Below are 25,410 nucleotides of genomic sequence, written 5' to 3'. Positions count from 1 at the left end.
CGAGGAAGAAAGAGTGCAAGAGAGGTGGTGGAGAATAAATGAGAGCAGCCGTCTCTCCAAGGCCTTCTTAATGAGCTGTGACAGGAATTTATTAACAGTTAGAGCAGTGTTCAATCAAAGCGCCTGCCCGGATGAGTTGACAGTGCTTCAACTACAGTGGACCTTTGGATGGCCTCACACATCTGTGGGGCCCTGAGGGGCTCCTGGGACTCTCACACCATAGCAGTTAGAGAGTCAAGAAGACAGGAGGGATGACAGGCTTTCAGTAAATTATCCTCTAGAGTCAGATGATGCATATTTCAGACCAGCGTTTGTTTACTTCCTGTTTGCACCGCGTGACTAAAATCCGCACTCGATTAAGAGCCTTTCACACCAAGGTAACTGTAACTATGTAAAACTAAGTTTTAAAGAGGACTTACTATGCTTTTTTACATATTCAACCTTCTTTAGTGTGTGATGTTGCTGTTTGAGCATGAAAAAGGTCTGAAAAGTACGGAGAAATATAATTATAAGAAATTAAGAAACATTATAAATGTTATATTTATAAATTATTAAATATAAATTATAAATTGTATAAATTATAAATGTATTGAATAGGATGATATATATAATTTAGATATTTATATATCAACATTTTTTTAACATTTATGAATATATGTGCATGATTTACAATTTCGTTCCCTTGATTTGTCAAATTGAGTGCATGATTTACTATTTCATTCCCTCAATTTACTAAATTGTCTGCATGATTTACTATTTAGTTCCCTTGATTTGCTAAATTGTGCACACGATTTACTATTTCGTTCCCTTGATTTGTCAAATTGTGTGCACGATTTACTATTTCGTTCCCTCGATTTGCTAAATTGTGCACACGATTTACTATTTCGTTCCCTCGATTTGTCAAATTGAGTGCATGATTTACTATTTCATTCCCTCAATTTACTAAATTGTCTGCATGATTTACTATTTCGTTCCCTTGATTTGTCAAATTGTGTGCACGATTTACTATTTCGTTCCCTCGATTTGCTAAATTGTGCACATGATTTACTATTTCGTTCCCTCGATTTGCTAAATTGTGCACATGATTTACAATTTCGTTCCCTCGATTTGCTAAATTGTGCGCACAATTTACTATTTCGTTCCCTCGATTTGCTAAATTGTGCACACGATTTACTATTTCGTTCCCTCGATTTGCTAAATTGTGTGCATGATTTACAATTTCGTTCCCTCGATTTGCTAAATTGTGCACATGATTTACAATTTCGCTCCCTCGATTTGCTAAATTGTGCGCACGATTTACTATTTCGTTCCCTCGATTTGCTAAATTGTGCACACGATTTACTATTTCGTTCCCTCGATTTGCTAAATTGTGTGCATGATTTACAATTTCATTCCCTCGATTTGCTAAACTGTGTGCATGATTTACAATTTCGTTCCCTCGATTTGCTAAATTGTGTGAACGATTTACAATTTCGTTCCCTCAATTTGCTAAATTTTGTGCACGATTTACTATCTCGTTCCCTCGATTTGCTAAATTGTGTGCATGATTTACAATTTCGTTCCCTCGATTTGCTAAATTGTGTGCACGATTTACTATTTCGTTCCCTCGATTTGCTAAATTGTGTGCATGATTTACAATTTCGTTCCCTCGATTTGCTAAATTGTGTGCACGATTTACTATTTCGTTCCCTCGATTTGCTAAATTGTGTGCACGATTTACAATTTCGCTCCCTCAATTTGCTAAATTGTGCGCACGATTTACTATTTCGTTCCCTCGATTTGCTAAATTGTGCGCACGATTTACTATTTTGTTCCCTCGATTTGCTAAATTGTGCGCACGATTTACTATTTCGTTCCCTCGATTTGCTAAATTGTGTGCACGATTTACTATTTCGTTCCCTCGATTTGCTAAATTGTGCGCACGATTTACTATTTCGTTCCCTCGATTTGCTAAATTGTGTGCACGATTTACAATTTCGTTCCCTCGATTTGCTAAATTGTGCGCACGATTTACTATTTCGTTCCCTCGATTTGCTAAATTGTGCACATGATTTACAATTTCGTTCCCTCGATTTGCTAAATTGTGCACATGATTTACAATTTCGTTCCCTCGATTTGCTAAATTGTGCGCACGATTTACTATTTCGTTCCCTCGATTTGCTAAATTGTGCACACGATTTACTATTTCGTTCCCTCGATTTGCTAAATTGTGTGCATGATTTACAATTTCGTTCCCTCGATTTGCTAAATTGTGCACATGATTTACAATTTCGCTCCCTCGATTTGCTAAATTGTGCGCACGATTTACTATTTCGTTCCCTCGATTTGCTAAATTGTGCACACGATTTACTATTTCGTTCCCTCGATTTGCTAAATTGTGTGCATGATTTACAATTTCATTCCCTCGATTTGCTAAACTGTGTGCATGATTTACAATTTCGTTCCCTCGATTTGCTAAATTGTGTGAACGATTTACAATTTCGTTCCCTCAATTTGCTAAATTTTGTGCACGATTTACTATCTCGTTCCCTCGATTTGCTAAATTGTGTGCATGATTTACAATTTCGTTCCCTCGATTTGCTAAATTGTGTGCACGATTTACTATTTCGTTCCCTCGATTTGCTAAATTGTGTGCATGATTTACAATTTCGTTCCCTCGATTTGCTAAATTGTGTGCACGATTTACTATTTCGTTCCCTCGATTTGCTAAATTGTGTGCATGATTTACAATTTCGCTCCCTCAATTTGCTAAATTGTGCGCACGATTTACTATTTCGTTCCCTCGATTTGCTAAATTGTGCGCACGATTTACTATTTCGTTCCCTCGATTTGCTAAATTGTGCGCACGATTTACTATTTCGTTCCCTCGATTTGCTAAATTGTGTGCACGATTTACTATTTCGTTCCCTCGATTTGCTAAATTGTGCGCACGATTTACTATTTCGTTCCCTCGATTTGCTAAATTGTGTGCACGATTTACAATTTCGTTCCCTCGATTTGCTAAATTGTGCGCACGATTTACTATTTCGTTCCCTCGATTTGCTAAATTGTGCACATGATTTACAATTTCGCTCCCTCGATTTGCTAAATTGTGCGCACGATTTACAATTTCGCTCCCTCGATTTGCTAAATTGTGCGCATGATTTACAATTTCGCTCCCTCGATTTGCTAAATTGTGCGCACGATTTACTATTTCGTTCCCTCGATTTGCTAAATTCTGCGCACGATTTACTATTTCGTTCCCTCGATTTGCTAAATTGTGCACATGATTTACAATTTCGTTCCCTCGATTTGCTAAATTGTGCGCATGATTTACAATTTCGCTCCCTCGATTTGCTAAATTGTGCGCACGATTTACTATTTCGTTCCCTCGATTTGCTAAATTGTGTGCATGATTTACAATTTCGTTCCCTCGATTTGCTAAATTGTCTGCATGATTTACTATTTCGTTCCCTTGATTTGTCAAATTGTGTGCACGATTTACTATTTCGTTCCCTCGATTTGCTAAATTGTGCACATGATTTACTATTTCGTTCCCTCGATTTGCTAAATTGTGCACATGATTTACTATTTCGTTCCCTCGATTTGCTAAATTGTGCACATGATTTACAATTTCGTTCCCTCGATTTGCTAAATTGTGCACATGATTTACAATTTCGTTCCCTCGATTTGCTAAATTGTGCGCACGATTTACTATTTCGTTCCCTCGATTTGCTAAATTGTGCACACGATTTACTATTTCGTTCCCTCGATTTGCTAAATTGTGTGCACGATTTACTATTTCGTTCCCTCGATTTGCTAAATTGTGCACATGATTTACAATTTCGTTCCCTCGATTTGCTAAATTGTGCACATGATTTACAATTTCGTTCCCTCGATTTGCTAAATTGTGCGCACGATTTACTATTTCGTTCCCTCGATTTGCTAAATTGTGCACACGATTTACTATTTCGTTCCCTCGATTTGCTAAATTGTGTGCATGATTTACAATTTCATTCCCTCGATTTGCTAAACTGTGTGCATGATTTACAATTTCGTTCCCTCGATTTACTAAATTGTGTGCATGATTTACAATTTCGTTCCCTCGATTTGCTAAATTGTGTGAACGATTTACAATTTCGTTCCCTCAATTTGCTAAATTGTGTGCACGATTTACTATCTCGTTCCCTCGATTTGCTAAATTGTGCGTACGATTTACTATTTCGTTCCCTCGATTTGCTAAATTGTGTGCATGATTTACAATTTCGTTCCCTCGATTTGCTAAATTGTGTGCACGATTTACTATTTCGTTCCCTCGATTTGCTAAATTGTGTGCATGATTTACAATTTCGCTCCCTCGATTTGCTAAATTGTGTGCACGATTTACTATTTCGTTCCCTCGATTTGCTAAATTGTGCGCAACGATTTACTATTTCGTTCCCTCGATTTGCTAAATTGTGTGCACGATTTACTATTTCGTTCCCTCGATTTCCTAAATTGTGCGCACGATTTACTATTTCGTTCCCTCGATTTGCTAAATTGTGTGCACGATTTACAATTTCGTTCCCTCGATTTGCTAAATTGTGCGCACGATTTACAATTTCGCTCCCTCGATTTGCTAAATTGTGCGCACGATTTACTATTTCGTTCCCTCGATTTGCTAAATTGTGTGCATGATTTACAATTTCGTTCCCTCGATTTGCTAAATTGTCTGCATGATTTACTATTTCGTTCCCTTGATTTGTCAAATTGTGTGCACGATTTACTATTTCGTTCCCTCGATTTGCTAAATTGTGTGCATGATTTACAATTTCGCTCCCTCGATTTGCTAAATTGTGTGCACGATTTACTATTTCGTTCCCTCGATTTGCTAAATTGTGCGCACGATTTACTATTTCGTTCCCTCGATTTGCTAAATTGTGTGCACGATTTACTATTTCGTTCCCTCGATTTGCTAAATTGTGTGCATGATTTACAATTTCGCTCCCTCGATTTGCTAAATTGTGTGCATGATTTACAATTTCGCTCCCTCGATTTGCTAAATTGTGTGCACGATTTACTATTTCGTTCCCTCGATTTGCTAAATTGTGTGCATGATTTACAATTTCGCTCCCTCGATTTGCTAAATTGTGTGCACGATTTACTATTTCGTTCCCTCGATTTGCTAAATTGTGCGCACGATTTACAATTTCGCTCCCTCGATTTGCTAAATTGTGTGCACGATTTACTATTTCGTTCCCTCGATTTGCTAAATTGTGCGCACGATTTACTATTTCGTTCCCTCGATTTGCTAAATTGTGTGCACGATTTACTATTTCGTTCCCTCGATTTCCTAAATTGTGCGCACGATTTACTATTTCGTTCCCTCGATTTGCTAAATTGTGTGCACGATTTACAATTTCGTTCCCTCGATTTGCTAAATTGTGCGCACGATTTACAATTTCGCTCCCTCGATTTGCTAAATTGTGCGCACGATTTACTATTTCGTTCCCTCGATTTGCTAAATTGTGTGCATGATTTACAATTTCGTTCCCTCGATTTGCTAAATTGTCTGCATGATTTACTATTTCGTTCCCTTGATTTGTCAAATTGTGTGCACGATTTACAATTTCGCTCCCTCGATTTGCTAAATTGTGTGCACGATTTACTATTTCGTTCCCTCGATTTGCTAAATTGTGCGCACGATTTACTATTTCGTTCCCTCGATTTGCTAAATTGTGTGCACGATTTACTATTTCGTTCCCTCGATTTCCTAAATTGTGCGCACGATTTACTATTTCGTTCCCTCGATTTGCTAAATTGTGTGCACGATTTACAATTTCGTTCCCTCGATTTGCTAAATTGTGCGCACGATTTACAATTTCGCTCCCTCGATTTGCTAAATTGTGCGCACGATTTACTATTTCGTTCCCTCGATTTGCTAAATTGTGTGCATGATTTACAATTTCGTTCCCTCGATTTGCTAAATTGTCTGCATGATTTACTATTTCGTTCCCTTGATTTGTCAAATTGTGTGCATGATTTACAATTTCGTTCCATCGATTTGCTAAATTGTGCACACGATTTACTATTTCGTTCCCTCGATTTGCTAAATTGTGCACATGATTTACTATTTCGTTCCCTCGATTTGCTAAATTGTGCACATGATTTACAATTTCGTTCCCTCGATTTGCTAAATTGTGCACATGATTTACAATTTCGTTCCCTCGATTTGCTAAATTGTGCGCATGATTTACAATTTCGCTCCCTCGATTTGCTAAATTGTGCGCACGATTTACTATTTCGTTCCCTCGATTTGCTAAATTGTGTGCATGATTTACAATTTCGTTCCCTCGATTTGCTAAATTGTTCACATGATTTACTATTTCATTCCCTCGATTTGCTAAATTGTGCACATGATTTACAATTTCGTTCCCTCGATTTACTAAATTGTGTGTATGATTTACAATTTCGTTCCCTCAATTTGCTAAATTGTGTGCATGATTTACAATTTACTTCCCTCGATTTGCTAAATTGAGTGCATGATTTACTATTTTGTTCCCTCGATTTGTCAAATTGTGCACAAGATTTACTAACTCGTTCCCTCGATTTGCTAAATCATGCACTTGATTTACTATTTCATTCATGCATGAAAACCTGTTCTAGTAGAGCAGGGACATAAAGGGGACATATCATGAAAATTTATATTTTTCCGTGTTTAAGTGCTATAATCGGGTTCCCAGTGCATCTACAAACCCAGAAAACGTGAAAAAGGACAACCCAGTAACTTTGTTTTGGCAAGACTTTCTCAGCAAGCATGTGAAAAAATGAGCTGCTCAGATTTTGTGACGTAGTAAGGGGATCTTATTATAATATCACCACCCCTTAATCTGCACATTTCCACCCACGGCACTGCCATTTTGTTTTGCAAAAGAGAAGACGGCGTACCAGTTCTAACATCATGGCAAAAGTTGGAGCAAAGCATGCATCGTTGGCTGCATAAACAAGCACTGAACACTATTTAGAGTCTCGTTAGCTTGGATAGCCTGAAGTTGACCCTGGCAAGCTTGATTGCTAAAAAGGAGTGTTTCTGTCCTAGCGATGTTTTAGAAAAAATATTAGACCATTCACAGCATTTGATAGCAATCATAAACGTTAGCCTGGTGTGTATGGCTCTGTTTGGCAAATAGGTACGCTATGTATAGTTGGCGTCCAAACGGGTTTTGCACAAAAGATGAACATGACGGCACATGCTAGTGGATGAGTTGAATCAACTCCACAGCAACTACATAAATTTATCCACTAACCATTCAGAAACGTCCAGTTTCATTCTAAAAGTTGTAACTTCTTCTCTCCATCAGTGTCGACTCCGGTTTGAATGTAAGGCTAAAATGTTATTGACAATCGTCATTTTGGCTGCGTGAGATTCTCCAGTTTTGTTGTTGCTGAGCAACCGAAGCTCGTCTGACAGCCAATAAGACTTTAAAGACCTTGAGCATTTAAAGTGGCAGATGACGTAACTGCAGCACATGCTGATAATAAACAGAATGTTATCATGTGGATGATAATATCCTTATCATTCTTGGTGTGAACAGCCCTTTACACATGGAAGATTTGGCGTTCAGAAAAAAACGAAGGAAAACAAAGCCAATACTGTTTATGCTGCTAATGAAAGGTATAATAAAACTCTCCAGAACATACAAGATGTGTGAAGACAGATTGGTCGCGGCGATGAAGGCCACTCTAGATTGCAAGACCATTATTCAGCCTGGGCCCTGACAAACAGCAATTACCCCAATCGACAGATAACGAGAGCAGGGTGATCATTCAGTGACGGAACGTCCCATAAAGCAGCGGGACATTACCATACTCGCACTATACATCTCTCCACCACTTCACCAACTTGTTGGATCTCCAACAGTGATGAAGAATTCACTAAATCAAGCCTGAGCTCCATTGGCACAGCAAATGATGGCATTCAATCAACAGGACAATGGCATGACTCTATTAAAATGCACAACCTAGCCTACAATGGGATGAGTCAGACAGCCGGTCTCCATTATGTTTCAACAAACTGACCTGAGTGCTAATTTTCAATCATCCATGGTCTCATTACTTTCATGCGTGCGTCCATTTGTTCGTTCAAGCTGATGTCTATCTGCCTGTTCATCCATCAGTCCATTCATTACTATACCATTTTTTCTCTGCATTCATCCATCTATCTGTCCTTCCATCATCCTTCAAACCTCATGTTTCTAAAATGCTGTGCACATGCATAAAAATAATCCATCAATTCATCCATTGGTCTAGGCTTTCCCAAACTATAATATATAATTAATACAAATAACTTTAAAGGTGAAGTATGTAATTTCTGCAACACTAGTGTTACCTTGCAGAACTACAAAAATAAGGCATATTTTCAAACAACTTTGCAAACACCCCTTTCGCCTCCTCAAACTCAAACATCACAATCACAGCTCTTACGGGTTCTTGTGAAGGCATGTCTCACCAGGTAAAAGTTTCAATAAAAGGTCCAATATATTAGGAATACTTTTAGCTGTGTTGCTTTGTGTCATGAGTAAGCAATTGAGTAGACTGTCACTCTGTCTAGAGCAAACACGTTCTGCGTCCCGTTTATAATAAACCCATCCAACGTATCTGCACCGGGCGCATTTATAGACTGAATATCTTTTCCCATGTAACATATCAGTTATGGTCCCACAGCAGCTAAATGCCCTCTGGCTCCGCCTGCTACAGTAGCCACTCCCCAAATTCCCCACCTGCTACAGTAGCCACGCCCCAAACTCTCTGCCTGCTACAGTAGCCACGCCCAAACTCCATCTGCTATAGTAGCCACGCCCCAAACTCTCCACCTGCTACAGTAGCCACGCCCCAAACTCGCCACCTGCTACAGTAGCCACGCCCCAAACTCTCCACCTGCTACAGTAGCCACACCCCAAACTCCACCTGCTACAGTAGCCACGCCCCAAACTCTCCACCTGCTACAGTAGCCACGCCCCAAACTCTCCACCTGCTACAGTAGCCACGCCCCAAACTCCATCTGCTATAGTAGCCATGCCCCAAACTCTCCACCTGCTACAGTAGCCATGCCCCAAACTCTCCACCTGCTACAGTAGCCACACCCCAAACTCCATCTGCTATAGTAGCCATGCCCCAAACTCTCCACCTGCTACAGTAGCCACGCCCCAAACTCTCCACCTGCTACAGTAGCCACGCCCCAAACTCCATCTGCTATAGTAGCCATGCCCCAAACTCTCCACCTGCTACAGTAGCCACGCCCCAAACTCTCCACCTGCTACAGTAGCCACGCCCCAAACTCTCCACCTGCTACAGTAGCCACACCCCAAACTCCATCTGCTATAGTAGCCATGCCCCAAACTCTCCACCTGCTACAGTAGCCACGCCCCAAACTCTCCACCTGCTACAGTAGCCACACCCCAAACTCCATCTGCTATAGTAGCCATGCCCCAAACTCTCCACCTGCTACAGTAGCCACGCCCCAAACTCTCCACCTGCTACAGTAGCCACACCCCAAACTCCATCTGCTATAGTAGCCATGCCCCAAACTCTCCACCTGCTACAGTAGCCACGCCCCAAACTCTCCACCTGCTACAGTAGCCACACCCCAAACTCCATCTGCTATAGTAGCAGCCCCAAACTCTCCACCTGCTACAGTAGCCACGCCCCAAACTCTCCACCTGCCAGTAGCCACACCCCAAACTCCATCTGCTACAGTAGCCACGCCCCAAACTCGCCACCTGCTACAGTAGCCACGCCCCAAACTCTCCACCTGCTACAGTAGCCACGCCCCAAACTCTCCACCTGCTACAGTAGCCATGCCCCAAACTCTCCACCTGCTACAGTAGCCACGCCCCAAACTCTCCACCTGCTACAGTAGCCACGCCCCAAACTCTCCACCTGCTACAGTAGCCACGCCCCAAACTCCATCTGCTATAGTAGCCATGCCCCAAACTCTCCACCTGCTACAGTAGCCACGCCCCAAACTCTCCACCTGCTACAGTAGCCACACCCCAAACTCCATCTGCTATAGTAGCCATGCCCCAAACTCTCCACCTGCTACAGTAGCCACGCCCCAAACTCTCCACCTGCTACAGTAGCCACACCCCAAACTCCATCTGCTATAGTAGCCATGCCCCAAACTCTCCACCTGCTACAGTAGCCATGCCCCAAACTCTCCACCTGCTACAGTAGCCACACCCCAAACTCCATCTGCTATAGTAGCCATGCCCCAAACTCTCCACCTGCTACAGTAGCCACGCCCCAAACTCTCCACCTGCTACAGTAGCCACACCCCAAACTCCATCTGCTATAGTAGCCATGCCCCAAACTCTCCACCTGCTACAGTAGCCTGCTACAAACTCACACTATTGGTTGAACTGGAAAGAGGTTGACAGATCTGAGCGGAGTGCTCTCAGTGTTTTGATGGTGCATGGGAGGCTCAATGTCTACACTTCTGGGGAGATAAACCAATGAATGGCATACTAATAATGAACAATAAACTGGGTTAAAAGAACATATTTTAACCTAAAAACCTTCCTAAAAAAAGATGAATATTTTATTTGTTCACTTGTATGTCCTGTGACCATCAGACAACCGTGAACATGTAAATGCTGCAGAGGCAGATGCCGGAGAGCTGTAACACATCTGCGCTCCACATTCTGACGCAACCTTGACCTCCCCTGAGTTTGACATCCTTTATTCCCCCAACATGGTCGCCTCATCCAGCGTGTTATTTGCAGCTGGCTATTTGGCCGGCGAAAAGCTCCAGGGCCCTTGTCGCATGAGCATTTCCGTGCCGACTGCCTTTCATGAGCATGCTGCAGTTTTTAATAAGGCCGACTCAATGGCAGAAAGGAGTGCAGAAAAAAACATTGCCCTGTTAGAGCGAGATCATTTTGCTTTTACTGCAAGAATGTCATGAAATCCTTGGCAGAGAGTCATCAGGTTGGTTTTCAAATACAATGGCTTCATTATTTTGCAGATATCTCATCGCCTACCATGTTAAAGGACACTGTAAACATAGATTCTGAATAAGATCTCTTCAGGCAGTGAAGTGGCCTGTTTTGGGTTTATATATATATATATATATATATATATATACACATATATACAGTATATACCTACTACCTTTCAAAAGTTTGAGGTCTGTGAGATTTTTTTCGGTTCTTGAAAGAAATCTCTTCTGCTCACCAAGGCTGAATTTTTGTGAAATATTATTACAATTTAAAATAACTTTTTCTATGGAAGCTTGTTTCCGCCACTAAATAAAAAAATAAAAAAGGTAATTCTGACTTTTTTTCTCAGAATTGTGACTTTATATCTCGCAATTCTGACTTTAAACAAATTCTGACTTTACAACTCTGACTTTATAACTTGCAATTCTGACTTTATATCTCACAATTCTGACTTTATAACTCACAATTCTGACTTTATAACTCTGACTTTATAACTCGCAATTCTGACTTTATATCTCACAATTTTGACTTTATAACTCTGACTTTATAACTCGCAATTCTGACTTTATATCTCACAATTTTGACTTTATAACTCTGACTTTATAACTCGCAATTCTGACTTTATATCTCACAATTTTGACTTTATAACTCTGACTTTATAACTCGCAATTCTGCCTTTATATCTCACAATTTTGACTTTATAACTCACAATTCTGACTTTATAACTCTGACTTTATAACTCGCAATTCTGACTTTATAACTCACAATTCTGACTTTACAACTCTGACTTTATAACTTGCAATTCTGACTTTACATCTCACAATTCTGACTTTATAAATCTGACTTTATAACTCGCAATGCTGACTTTATATCTCACAATTCTGACTTTATAACTCTGACTTTATAACTCGCAATTCTGACTTTATAACTGACTTTATAACTTGCAATTCTGACTTTATATCTCACAATTTTGATTTTATAACTCACAATTCTGACTTTATAACTCTGACTTTATAACTCTGACTTTATAACTCTGACTTTATAACTCTGACTTTATAACTCGCAATTCTGACTTTATATCTCACAATTCTGACTTTATAACTCTGACTTTATAACTCACAATTCTGACTTTAAAAAAATTCTGACTTTATAACTCGCAATTCTGACTTTATATCTCGCAATTCTGACTTTATAACTTCCAATTCTGACTTTATAACTTGCAATTATGAGAAAAAAAAATCAGAATTGTGAGATAAAAAGTCACAATTACTTTTTTTATTTTTTATTTCATGGCGGAAACAAGCTTCCATAGCTTTCTATGTGAAAATATTTTAAAATTTTATTTTAACTTCTGATGTAGGAGAGTTCAAACACCAGAGCATGGTGTCAATAGAATACATGAAATCATAAATGTATACCATAAATACAATGCAAGTTGCGTTGAATAAAATCATCTGTCAAAAAAAAAAGAAGCTTTTCTAACCTTGTTAACTTCCAGTACTTCTCTCCTCTCTTCGCTGGATGCACGCGTTTGATTGGCCATTCGGTCGTCCAGTTTAGAACTGTCATCCTCTACATAAGGGATAAGTTGCTAAAACAAGAGAGACAGAATAAAATGACCACATATCAGCAGCAGACGATATAAAATATCAAGCCCATTTCATGCTTCAACAATTCTACAGAAAAGAATCAGGCACTGGTAAAACATCTACTAAATGTTGTAATAAAATACACAGATATTTTTAAAGGGGTGGTTGATTATGATTTCACTTTTTTAACTTTAGTTAGTGTGTAATGTAGCTGTTTGATCATAAACAACATCTGTGAAGTTACGACACTCAAAGTTCAATGCAAAGGGAGATATTTTCTTTTTAAGGACTACAACAAACGGCTGGTAGGGACTACAACAAGCTTCTTCCAGGGTTAGTGACATCACAAACCCTAAAATTTACATAAACCCCACCCCCGGGAACACACAACAAAGGGGGCGGGGCCATGTTGGGCTGCTTTAGAGAAGAGGAAGAGTTGTTGTAGTAGAGTTTTGTTCATTTTACGCCACAAACGAGGCTCAATTCAACACTGGATTTGCACAAAAGATGAACATGACGGCACATGCTAGTGGATAAGTTGAATCAACTCCACAGCAACTACATCAATTTATCCACTAACCATTCAGAAATGTCTAAAAGTTGTAACTTCTTCCTGAGTCTCTCCATCAGTGTCGACTCCGGTTTGAACAATGTAAGGCTGAACACCGTCATCATTTTGGCTGCGTGAGATTCTCCAGCTTTGTTGTTGTCGAGCTGTTAAAGCTCCGCCCTCTTCTAGAAAGGGGGCGGGAGCAGCAGCTCATTTGCATTTAAAGGGACACACACAAAAACGGCGTGTTTTTGCTCACACCCAAATAGGGGCAAATTTGACAAGCTATAATAAATGATCTGTGGGGGATTTTGAGCTGAAACTTCACAGACACATTCTGGGGACACCAGAGACTTTATTACATCTTGTGAAAAGGGCATTATAGGTCCACTTTAAATAGCAGTCAATGGTGAATGATGCTTTTTGGGTCCACATTGTTTAGTTACAGGCATCAACCAGCAAAAAGCCTGACCTCGCTCTGTAAACAAACAAACAAAAAAGTCTGGAGAGGTTTAACAATGATTCTATTTATGTTTCATGCTCAGCTGAAGATGAATGAGGCTCCTTTCGAATCTCGTCAGTATAAAAGTCTCACACAGTACTTGCCTTCCTGAAGAACCATCTTAGATTAAAATAGAAAGATATGATGGTATTTGTGAACTGAAACATGCATTTTGATAGTTGGTTTATCTCTAGGCAGCCTAGCAAACTAGGGTTAATCTGAGCCGTTATCCAAAGCGACATGAAAAATAATACCCACGGTGGTTTGAATATAATTTTGTGTAAACATTTACTGCGGTGACCCACTGTCTAAACAACACGAGAGCTTAAGAGATGAGATTGTAAGGTTTAACAACCTAGTGAAGCCACAGTAATGGATTGTTGCATAATTCAAAAGGCTTTCATTGCAAGCGAAATCAACACTACCAGATCTTAGGTTTTAAGTCTCATAGCATAACAGCCTCTGCTATTTTGCCTGAAAGAATCACTCAATAAGCACTGCCCTTTTGGCTTTCAAATGAAGAGGTTTGAATAATTCAACTTCACAAATAGTCTGAGCCCCTCGTCAGCATTGGACGGGTTACAGGAAAAGCAGAACTGCCCTCGAATGAATCTCAACCACCTTTGGTACGACTCGATGTTTACCGCAGGACAACGGTTCAAATGGTTCTACCCTCACATGCTTTCTTAGATCCATAATGTGTCTCATTCTTTTTTGTCAGGTTCCATCATTCTGTGACCTTGCCAAACAGACTTGCATCTCCACGCTTTAACATCACAGTGACACCTGCTGGTGTTCTGGATGAACAATCAGTGCGTGCAAGAGAATAAAAACACTCATTTCTGCACAAGCAGGTGGCTTTTTTCAAAACCAGCACTTTTTAAAGCTCTCATCATTAAAAAAAAATGCATTTAAATATTATTATTTTTTATTTTTACACTATGGGCCAGATTTACTAACAGCTTGCGTCAGCGCAAACCTTCTTTTGGCGTGTGAATGCAGTGAAAAACAGTTACTTTTGCGGCTGACCTAATTGCATGTGCATTTGTAGGATTTTTCCTTTTAGATGCAAAATTTATAGGAAGAGAGTATTTAAATGAATCATGCAACGTGATTTACTAAGGGTTGCAGAAGTCAATTTACTGGCATTTGCTCCATTATTTAACGCCGCAATAATTTTGCGCTTGATATGGTCATACACATTATGCATCTGTTTTCTTTAATGTCAGTAGATCAGCGATTGCGGTTTTACACTAATTTTACATTTTAGTAAATATTCTTTCATCCAAAAATTCAACATCCAAGAAATATTTTCAATGCGAAATGACAGAAGGGAAAAATTTCTTCAGTAATTTTAATGTTATTTGTGTCACTGACTATAAATACATTTTTTATTATGCATGCATCTCATATTATAAGGCTACTTTTATAAAAACATTTGCCACATTACCATTTAAAAAGAACTAAGGTAAAATGGTGAGTAAAATGTTAAAAAATATGACCTAAAATATACACATCATCTTATATATCGATATACATTTTGGCCTAAAATCTTCATAAAACATGCTATGCATTAACGACCCATTACAACTGAATATATTCTAGCATTCAAAAGTTTCATGTTTTTAAAAGAAGTCTCAATGTTGCATTTATTCCTCTGATCAAAGCTGAATTTTCAGCATCATTACTCCAGTCTTAAGTGTCACATGATCCTTCAGAAATCATTCTGATATGCTGATTTGCTGCTCAGGAAACATTTCTGATTATTATCAACACACAAACAGCAGTGCAACGGATTAAATGATTTATATTTTCAGTAGGCAACAGAAAAATCAAGTACCAAATTCTGAATCACTCATATTTCGGGGCTCTGCGGTTTTACAGAACAGACCTTACAGTCTTTCGGCTGTCACATGCCAGCAGACAGGCAAGAAGGAAAAATCTGATCATATGAAAAGCAAGGGAGGGAGAGAGAAAAGCCCCTGGCAGGTTTGTCAAGGGAGTGAATGCAGAAAACCACAGGCGAGTGACTGGCCAAGCAGAGAGAGAGAGAGAGAAGAAGACACAAGCCGAAGCTCGAGGACTGATTTAATTAGCTTTGTGCTCTTTAGGTCTGAACAATTTCAGAACAAAAGCAGTTGAGGGTGTGTTCACACTTGGCAGGTTTGGTTGGATTAAAACGAACTCTGGTGCGATTGCTCTGTTAGTACGGTTCATCTGAATAAGTATGAAGGCTGCCATCCGATCTTTTCAGGGAGTCTCCGTCCACCTCCAAACAAACTCTGGTGTGGTTCGACTGAAATTTGAACGCAACAAAAACATCTAAACGAACCAAAAACAGGACATGACGTCACAAGATGTGACTCTAAAAAGGACAGAATGCTCAAGCATACCCGGGCTGTGTTCAAAATTATACCCTTTAATAGGACACATCCATTTTTAGTGGTGTCTGAAACCATAGTGGATGTTATCGAGTGCACGAGTTCAATCCCATAATGCACGCAATGACGAGTGTACTACCGATGTATACTCAACAGCAAGAGAATACCCATAATGCACTGTAAGAGTCATGAGCTGAATTAATTTTTTTGTCCAAAGACCTTAATAATAATAAAAAACAAAGATATGACATTCAAAGTATGTAAGGTAGTACAACTAGATCTGTTTTATTGAATTTAAAAGATTTAAATTATATTTTGCTACATATAAAGGTATTTTAAAGATTTTTAAGTGACAAAAGGTCATTCGGTTTAACCGTCCAAAGGCCATTTCATTGCATTAAAATATCTTTAAATGTAATAAAGGTATATTTTTTTTATTCTGGCATGATTTTATAACATCATATATCAACATGGTATTAAAATTATGTGTAGAAGTCGTTGCTTTGTTATGAGAAAGAATGTCCGGAAAAATGAGTTTCACTGATGTCATTTGGAGTAACCAATATAAAGGGACTATTTTGGATCAAGTCATGTGGTCAGTATCAAGTGACATCATTCAGACACCTGCAAAGGACCACATGGTTGTGAAGCAAAGTAACTAACTCTCTCTTAACTATTTGAAAAATTCATGTTTTCACTTGATCCGAAACATCAGGTCATTCGGTACAACCGCTATAAAACATGGAAAATGTTGTAATATTTTAAAAACTTGTACTAAATATAAAATGTTTGATTGTCCTTTTGCTAGATATCAGCCTGTTAGCATTGTCTGAAAATATTGTCATTCGGTGTAACCAAATGTGTCATTTGGTAAAACCGAAATTTTGGTTAAACCGAATGACTTTTTTAGTGACAAATTTTGTCCATCTTGTAAAAAATGACAAAAGCAGTGTTAATTACAGAAGAGGATTAGGGCCAAGCATTAATAAAAAAATGAAACCATCTCGAGGTTAAAGTTGTTAAATTTCGAGAAAAAACTAGTTAAATTTAGAGAAAAAACTCGTTAAATTTCAAGAAAAAACTCGTTAAATTTCAAGAAAAAAGTCAAGATAAAATGTTGAGAATAAAGTCATTTAATTACGAGAAAAAAGTCGTTAAATTACGAGAACAAATTCGTTAAATTATGAGAAAAATGTCATTAAATTCAGAGAAAAAAGTCGAGATAAAATGTTGAGAATAAAGTCATTAAATTACAAGAAAAAAGTCGTTAAATTTCAAGAAAAAAGTCGAGATAAAATGTTGAGAATAAAGTCATTAAATTACGAGAAAAAAGTCGTTAAATTACGAGAACAAATTCGTTAAATTATGAGAAAAATGTCATTAAATTCAGAGAAAAAAGTCGAGATAAAATGTTGAGAATAAAGTCATTAAATTACAAGAAAAAAGTCGTTAAATTTCGAGAAAAAAGTCGAGATAAAATGTTGAGAAAAAAGTCGTTAAATTACGAGAAAAAAATCGTTAAATTATGAGAAAAATGTCCTTAAATTTCGAGAAAAAAGTCGAGATAAAATGTTGAGAATAAACTCATTAAATTACGAGAAAAAACTCGTTAAATTTCAAGAAAAAAGTTGAGATAAAATGTTGAGAATAAAGTCATTAAATTACGAGAAAAAAGTCATTAAATTACGAGAACAAATTTGTTAAATTACAAATTTGTTCTCATAATTTAACGACTTTTTTCTCGTAATTTAACAAGTTTTTTTCTCATAATTTAACAAGTTTATTCTCAACATTTTAGCTCGACTTTTTTCTCAAAATTTAACGAGTTTTTTCTCGTAATTTAACGAGTTTATTCTCAACATTTTATTTCGACTTTTTTCTCGAAATTTAACGAGTTTTTTCTCGAAATTTAACAACTTTAATCTCGAGATGGTTTTATTTTTTTATTATTGCTTGGCCCTAATCCTCTTCCGTAGTTAATTGATTATAAAAACACTTAATAAAACTTCAAAATCTCCATTATGTTTTTTTACACTTTTAAAAACCGCTCTATAAAACTTTTAAGTAGGCTTCGTTGACGTTAAATGCATTATAACAGAACATAAATCACAGCACCTTTCAGATGATAAAAACACAATTTATAGTCCGTGAAAATTTGGTTTAGCAAATGTTTTGGCGATTGGTCGATGAACCCACTTTGAGAAGTTTAGATGTCTTTGGTCTGCGTTCACACTTCACAGTTTGTTTGGAGTTTCCAAGGAAGTGTCCACCTGTCAGCAGCAAGCGGAGTAAGAAAGAGCCAGCTAGTTAATATAACGCGGACAACACGTTACTCAAGGTCCAGACACTGAAAGATGGATGTGTTCTGCCAGCTGCCTGAAAACAATGATTCAGTGAGGTTCACTCGGGTTGATTACTTTGAGGGGACTGAAGTGGATGGAAAAAGTGAGCTGGTAAATGAAATGACATGGCTATTTCTTTTTCGGTGTGCAGGAAATTCCACCGTTGGGAGCCGGTGATTGCCTGGGTTGGAAAACGCTGACACGAGGGATTTCGCCAGCTGTTCATTACCGAGCGCTGCAGCTAATTAGCGAGGTGATGAGGTAATGCCGCTGACTCCATTATCGCACTTCCTGTTTGGAGAGAAAGCGCAACAGGAGCTAAAGAGAACACCTGAAATCCAAACAGACGAGGTCGGGCCAAAACAAATACCCTGTGAGCACAGGGGCTCTTCTGTTAATGAGAAGGAAGAACCTGAATTTCCAACTCTCACAGCTGTTGTTCATGCCCTCCAGTTAAAGCTACTGCAGATCTAATGACTTTGTTCCAGCGATAAAAGAAAAGAGACTGCATGAATGACTGGCTTAAACGACTCTACAGACCAGCTGTGCATTCGATCCAGCTCTTTGGGATTCATTTGCTCTCGTACACATTTGAGTTGTAATTCCTGAGCTCCAAATTTATGATTACATGTCTAAATCACAGCTACACTTTATGCGTTTCACATTTACCGGTGATTAATGATGCAAACAGTGCTATTTTAGTTTTATTATAGTTGTTTTAATATTTTGAATTAGCTTTTATATTTATATATATTTTTTATTTTAGTTTTCATGTTAATTTTAATTTAATTTTTAGTAATTATGTGCTTTTTTAATTTAATTAGTTGCTATTTGTTTACGTTTTTTTTTTTACGTTTTTAATTATTTATTTTCAACTTTATTTCCAAGACAACATTTCTCAATTTTAAGTTTAACTAATATTTATTTTTATTTTATTTCAGCTTTATTTTTATTAACAGAAATGTTTTTAATAGTTTTAGTTTTATATACAGCAGTGTCCAAAAGTGATGTCCGGAGGGGATATTTGTTTTTAATGAACCTACAACTTTGATTAAACCATCAAAATATGAGGAATTTTTTTATATATATATTTTTGTAATATTTTAAATAACATGAGGGAAGGACAAAACACTAAACTTGGTTAAGGTATTTATCTGACTAAATTATAGCTACAGTTTTTATTTTACTATGCAAAAAATGTGCATAGAAAAACAAAAAGCTGACATAAAAAAGCAGAAATTGACTACACCATAATTAGTTATTAATATTTTGTTGGTTCTCTCTTGTTTTTGCATGTGCATCATTTTTGCATGTGCAAAATTATGTTTTTGCATAATGTTCTTTGTATGACAGACAGCCTGGACAAAAATTATGTTACACAATTTGTCTTGTTTCAGCTATGCAATATGCTTACAAAACATTTTTTTAATAATATTTGAATAATAAAGGGTGAAAATATCAACTTTCCTATAGGCCGGACATCACTTTTGGCCTCTTCTGTACATCCTTTCTTCCTGATTTAAACGTTATTTTATATTCCAGATGTTTCTGGACACATAGAAGTCGTTAAACCAGCACTTGAGAAGATCTGAAAAACATGCAAGCTCTTGTAAAGCTTGTTCTTTAACTGACGTCAATGAGCTCTTGACCAGTGGGAATCTCAGCTGGACTCGATCGCTAGAAGTTGGAAATGTGATTCAAGGATGTTTCCTCTAGTAGAAACTGAAAGCTAGCGCTCAAGAGGTGCACTAATTAAACCGTTTGCAGGCAGGAATAATGTTATGGATGGACTGAATTCCCTGATGCACAAGATCAAATGAACCCACTCCTAAATATTCACTCTAACGCCACTCTTTCAAGTTATCAACCCCTCGTAATATAATTAATACTTCTAAAATATGTACTTAAAATTATGCACGGTTACACAGGAGATACTCCAATCATGTCAGTGGCCTAGAAAAAGCGATTTTATTCTATATAGGCCAGTGATTATTAACCTTTTTGGCTCAAAGATAGCACTGTCCACAACAATAGTCAAAGGCACACAGTTGTTTGTGACTTAAATGTTTTTTTATAGCGATGCACCAATGTATCGGCCAATTATCGGTATCGACTGATAAAAGCTATTATTTTCACTATCGGCCACTGTTTAAAAACAATTGTTTATATCCTGTCAATCAAAATGGTGTGGGAAAACGTGTTCAGTCTGTGTGAAGAAAATCTCTCATGTTGAATTTAGGGCAAGATAACGCGACAATAACGCAAAAACAAAAATGGTGCATGCTTTATTTGAGCAAAATTATGCTCCAAGATGTTTTTTTTTCAACTACATTAAGTATCCTGTTATAGGCTAACCTGCAATTTTGGAAATTCCCTGTTTATTCCCATTAATTCCCGTTAATTCCCTTATATTACCCGTTCATTCCCATGTATTCCCATTAATTCCCATGGAAAGTTACCAGTTTTGAAAATTCCCGGAATTTTGCAACCCTATTTAAAACAATAATGAGTTTTTAGGTTAGGTTTAAAAATGCGTCGATTCTGAGCATCTCTAATATGAAAAAGAAGTGCGTTCAGAAATGCAATGTGAGAGAAAATTAACATTTTGACCAGGTTTAGAGTGAATATAAATCTGAGTATCATCTGCATTAAACCTGAGTGATCTTGAGAGGAAATATATACTGTAAACGCTAAAAAAGTAAGGGGCCTAGAACAGAACCCTGAGGGACACCAAAAAATAATCTTCTAATGGCAAACGTTTCACTAAAGCCGGGGACACACCTAACGATTAGCTGAAACATTCTAAGACTGAACTCAACACACATACAGATTGTTTCCTTCGACGGGAGCTGATTTATATACTTACACGTGGAATTTGAACACCGACTGTAATCGCAGACTGAACGCAACTGGCTCTGACTGGACGCGTTTGAGCACGATCAGTCATCGTATCAATTTACATTCATAATCGGCCTAACAATCGTTAAGTGTGTGCGCAGCTTAATGCAAAGTTGCCTGCAAATCTGCATTAAATGTAACAAAAGATTAGTTCCAAATTCCGAGCGGAATGACTCAATATAACTCATTAAAACTAGAGCGTCTAGAGAACGTATAATCTCACCTCGGGAGGTATCGGCTCCAGACCAGCGCAGTTCTCATTGCATTTGTCGTAGACGAGACGGAGCTTGCGGAAAAGCACGGAGAGCATCCGCAGGTGCTCCTGCAGTTTCCCCAACCGGTCCTGATGAGTGTTGGGATGATAGGTGACTCCGTTCGGCAGCTGAGCGAGGAGACAGAGAGCGTTAGACAGGTGGAGAGCGGGGTCAGTCTTCACCTGTGGATGGATGAACTCACCTGCATGTTTCTCAGCAGCTGAAAGATCTCCATGGTGCGTAAGACGATGTCCTGCACCGTCTCCTGTCCGATCCGACATAGTGAGGCTGTGTTCACATCCCGAGCTGCCTGAGCCTGTTGCCCGGGGAACGGGGCCAGAGGAGGGGTTGTCATGGGGACAGCGGGATGCAGGCACTGATGGAAGGATGGACGGATGGCTATTCAGTGAGATTTAGTGGCGTGATGGTGATTTAATACGAGAGATATTAAGTGGAATACTGAACCACACACACTTGCAACACATTTTTAAGCATTGTCTAATAAAACCATAAACGTAAATTAAATGCAATAAACTACGAAAGGTAATTAAAACGCATACATGCATATTATTTGAATGGAAGAAAACATTATTACGAAGATACTATCATCACAAATGTAACGTCTAACAGAACTGGATAATAGCGTATATGTGACATAAACACAGAAAATGTTATTCGTCTGAACATATGCAACATTAACAGCGTTTAAATACCTTTTCCACTATGTTAGTGTTGTTGACAAGACGTCATTTCTTCCGTGCTGTGATCTCGTCTGAGTCAACCATCGCGAGATTTCATGAGAAGTCACTGTGTACAGTTGTACACGTGTGTGGCTTAGTGTTTAGCAAAGACAGATTTTGTTAACGAAAAAGTATGTTTTGCAAATGAATTTTACGTGTTTTCAATGCAAATAACACTATTCTACGAGCTTACATGGCAAATATTATTACAAAATAAATAAATAGTGGAAATGCTAGTTTGCTTTTTAGCTGAAGGTGAGGCACGCCATCTTGTGTTCAATCAAAATTTATATAGAAATAGTCATGACTATGACTATTTCTAACATCATTTTCACCTACTCTTCAATACGATATGGATTAAATAAACAAGAGAAACTGTAAAGGTTTCGGCTATATAATTCCATCAGTGCATTACATTAGAGATTAAAGAGAAAGTTGATTGATTCATGACAAAAACAAAGACAGATATTCATACTAAATCAATTGAAAAAGAATCAATAAGACCTTTGAACATCAGACTGCCTGTGATCATTGATTTCACTTGAGTTCAAGTCTGTTTTTAGACCTGCTCTGTCTAATATTTCCTTTTTCGATATCAAAAAAAGATGATTCCATATAATTTAAGGTAATTTGTGGCTCTCAGAGACGCAGGTCTTGATCTTGTTCCTCTCAGAAGAGAACATGCACTTACACTCAATAGTCTGCTGTTTACTCTTCTCATTCACTGGGACTCCCACTTCAAAAAGGCTTTTCTCTGTATATTTTGATTATTAGCTTGGCCTGATTTTCTATACCCTCATCCAGTGGACTATAAAAGGATTAGGATGAGCTGGAGCTACAAAGAGATAGAGTTTTTCACTTAAAAGAGAACGAAAACAAGAGAGCGAGAGAGAGCAGTTCTCGTTTGATGGGCATTTCTTTGAATAAAACATCCAACAATGGAATTAAGATTGAAAACTTCATCTTAGTTCATGTTAATTTCAACATTAACAATTACATCATTCTAATCAAAACTTCTATCTGTTAATATTAGCCTATATAAAGGACCTGACTAAGGTTACGTGAATGCGGTAAAGTTATTTTTAGGTTCAATATTCACTTGAATGATTTTTACAAGGCTATAGTAAATGGCTGAGTTTTGCCAACATCTCACTTTATACGCATACTATAATCAATTATTTGAGGGGAAAAAGCAGGAATTTAATTAATTTTAAAGAAAAGTAAGGAATTACTTGTGTAATTTAAGTACAGTTACTTCTGATGTAATTGCATTAAATGCTATAGACTAAATATGCTTGAATAGTTAAAAAGTATTTGGCTTTGCTAAAGGGATAGTTCACCCAAAAATGAAAATTTGATGTTTATCTGCTTACCCCCAGGGTTTTCTTCAGTAGAACACAAATGATGATTTTTAACTCCAACCGTTGCCGTCTGTCAGTCGTATAATGCATGTCAATGGGAACACAATCTATAAGAGTCAAAAAAACATGCACAGACAAATCCAAATTAAACCCTGCGGCTCGTGACGACACATTGATGTCCTAAGACACGAAACGATCGGTTTGTGCGAGAAACCGAACAGTATTTATATCATTTTTTACCTCTAATACACCACTATGTCCAACTGCCTTGAGCATCCGGCGCATGAGGTGTGTACGCGCTCTGGCGTAGTTTAAAGGATTAGTTCACTTTCAAATAAAATTTTCCTGATAATTTACTCACCTCCATGTCATCCAAGATGTTCATGTCTTTCTTTCTTCGGTCGAAAAGAAATGAAGGTTTTTGATGAAAACATTCCAGGATTATTCTCCTTATAGTGGACTTCAATGGGCACCAAACTGTTGAAGGTCAAAATTACAGTTTCAGTGCAGCTTCAAAGAGCTTTAAACGATACCAGACGAGGAATAAGAGTCTTATCTAGAGAAACCATCAGTCATTTTCTACAAAAATACAACCGTATATGCTTTATATAAACAAACGATTGCCTTGCACGTTTCCGCTTTCTGTATTCTTCAAAAAACATACGCTGTATGTCCTACACCTTCCCTATTATACTTATATAATAGTTCTGTTTTATACTATATTATACTTATATAACAGTTCTGTTTTTATAGAAAAAACATAACTGGCGCCGCGTTCGTTCCATAAGTTGAATAGGGAAGGCGTAGGACATACAGCGTGTGTTTATAAAGCATATACAATCACCTACATCTGGGATGCTCTGAGGGTAAGCAGATAAACTTCATTATTGAGTGAACTATCCCTTTAAGCCAATATAAGGAGTTTACTTACTGCATACTGTTCATACTGTGAATGGAAGTAAAGTACAAAATCAACATTTTTTGGGTAAGTATACTGAATTAAGGAGAAGTACTCTATTTACTAGCAATACAAAAAATACTTTTCACTACTCCCATACCATATGATTGCAGAAAACATGTTTTTATTGAACACTGATCATGGAGCAAATGATTTTGTGTGAAAATAAATGATAAAAGTGGTTTGTTTGTTTAAAAACCTTGGCGAAGTTGGCCTGTAAAACCAGCATGGGGCAAAAGGCACAAAATATTTACTAAAATAATGTTTTTAATAATGTCTAAGTTAATATGTGTTCAAAACAACCACTTTAGCAAAGTTTGTACTATTTTCGGTTGTTCAATAAATATACTGTCTTTAAAATGTTTAATTTGAGTTTTCTGAAAGTATTGAATGAGATCCCATAATAATTGAATAGAAACAAATAAATATATTTTATTATATGATATGATTAATATCATATTTTGAAATATGATTTTATTATAAATATGGTGATAACTTGATGTATGATATTTACCATCTGAATCTATGTCAAGAATATTTTTTATCTTGGCTAAACTTCATGACATTAAAAATATATATCTGCAAAAACGTCTGCTTTGTCGTCCTTGTTGCAATTAAATTACCACTGTATATTTGCACTTCCTAACAAAAACTTGACTTGAATCATTAAAATAAAGCTGTTGCTTATTTATAACTTTGAGAACATGAGTAAGCTATAATCTTTTGCTTACAGTTTTTTAATCAATGAACAAAATGTGCTGTACCAGCAACAGCAGTTCCAATACCTAGTTTTACCTACTACCTTTATACTTAATATTTGAGTAGAGTGGCCACTAGAACCACACTATAATCTCTGGAACATGAAAAAATTACAGTAATT

At 37.5% G+C, this 25,410-nt stretch overlaps 1 protein-coding gene across 3 annotated transcripts in view; it reads right to left on the bottom strand.

Annotated features, from left to right (window-relative positions):
- Positions 1-22,330, bottom strand: part of med30 (mediator complex subunit 30) — a 37,467-nt gene extending 15,137 nt beyond the window's left edge. For 2 of the 3 annotated variants that reach the window (XM_048201803.1, XM_048201805.1), the window contains exons 1-4: positions 22,185-22,330; positions 21,674-21,847; positions 21,441-21,599; positions 12,439-12,546 (exon numbers count right to left, since the gene is read on the bottom strand). In XM_048201803.1, the coding sequence (XP_048057760.1) occupies positions 12,439-12,546; positions 21,441-21,599; positions 21,674-21,826 (420 nt within the window). In that variant the 5' untranslated portion in view covers positions 21,827-21,847; positions 22,185-22,330. Of the gene's footprint in view, positions 1-12,438; positions 12,547-21,440; positions 21,600-21,673; positions 21,871-22,184 lie in introns of all 3 variants that reach the window. The other variant, XM_048201804.1, reaches the window with a different exon arrangement.
- Between the last annotated feature and the right edge of the window lie 3,080 nt (positions 22,331-25,410).

The sequence above is a fragment of the Megalobrama amblycephala genome, linkage group LG9 (assembly GCF_018812025.1).
Source record: "Megalobrama amblycephala isolate DHTTF-2021 linkage group LG9, ASM1881202v1, whole genome shotgun sequence".
Classification (NCBI taxonomy): domain Eukaryota; kingdom Metazoa; phylum Chordata; class Actinopteri; order Cypriniformes; family Xenocyprididae; genus Megalobrama; species Megalobrama amblycephala.
Note: the sequence above shows the minus strand (reverse complement) of the source record. Positions and strands in the feature narration are given on the sequence as shown.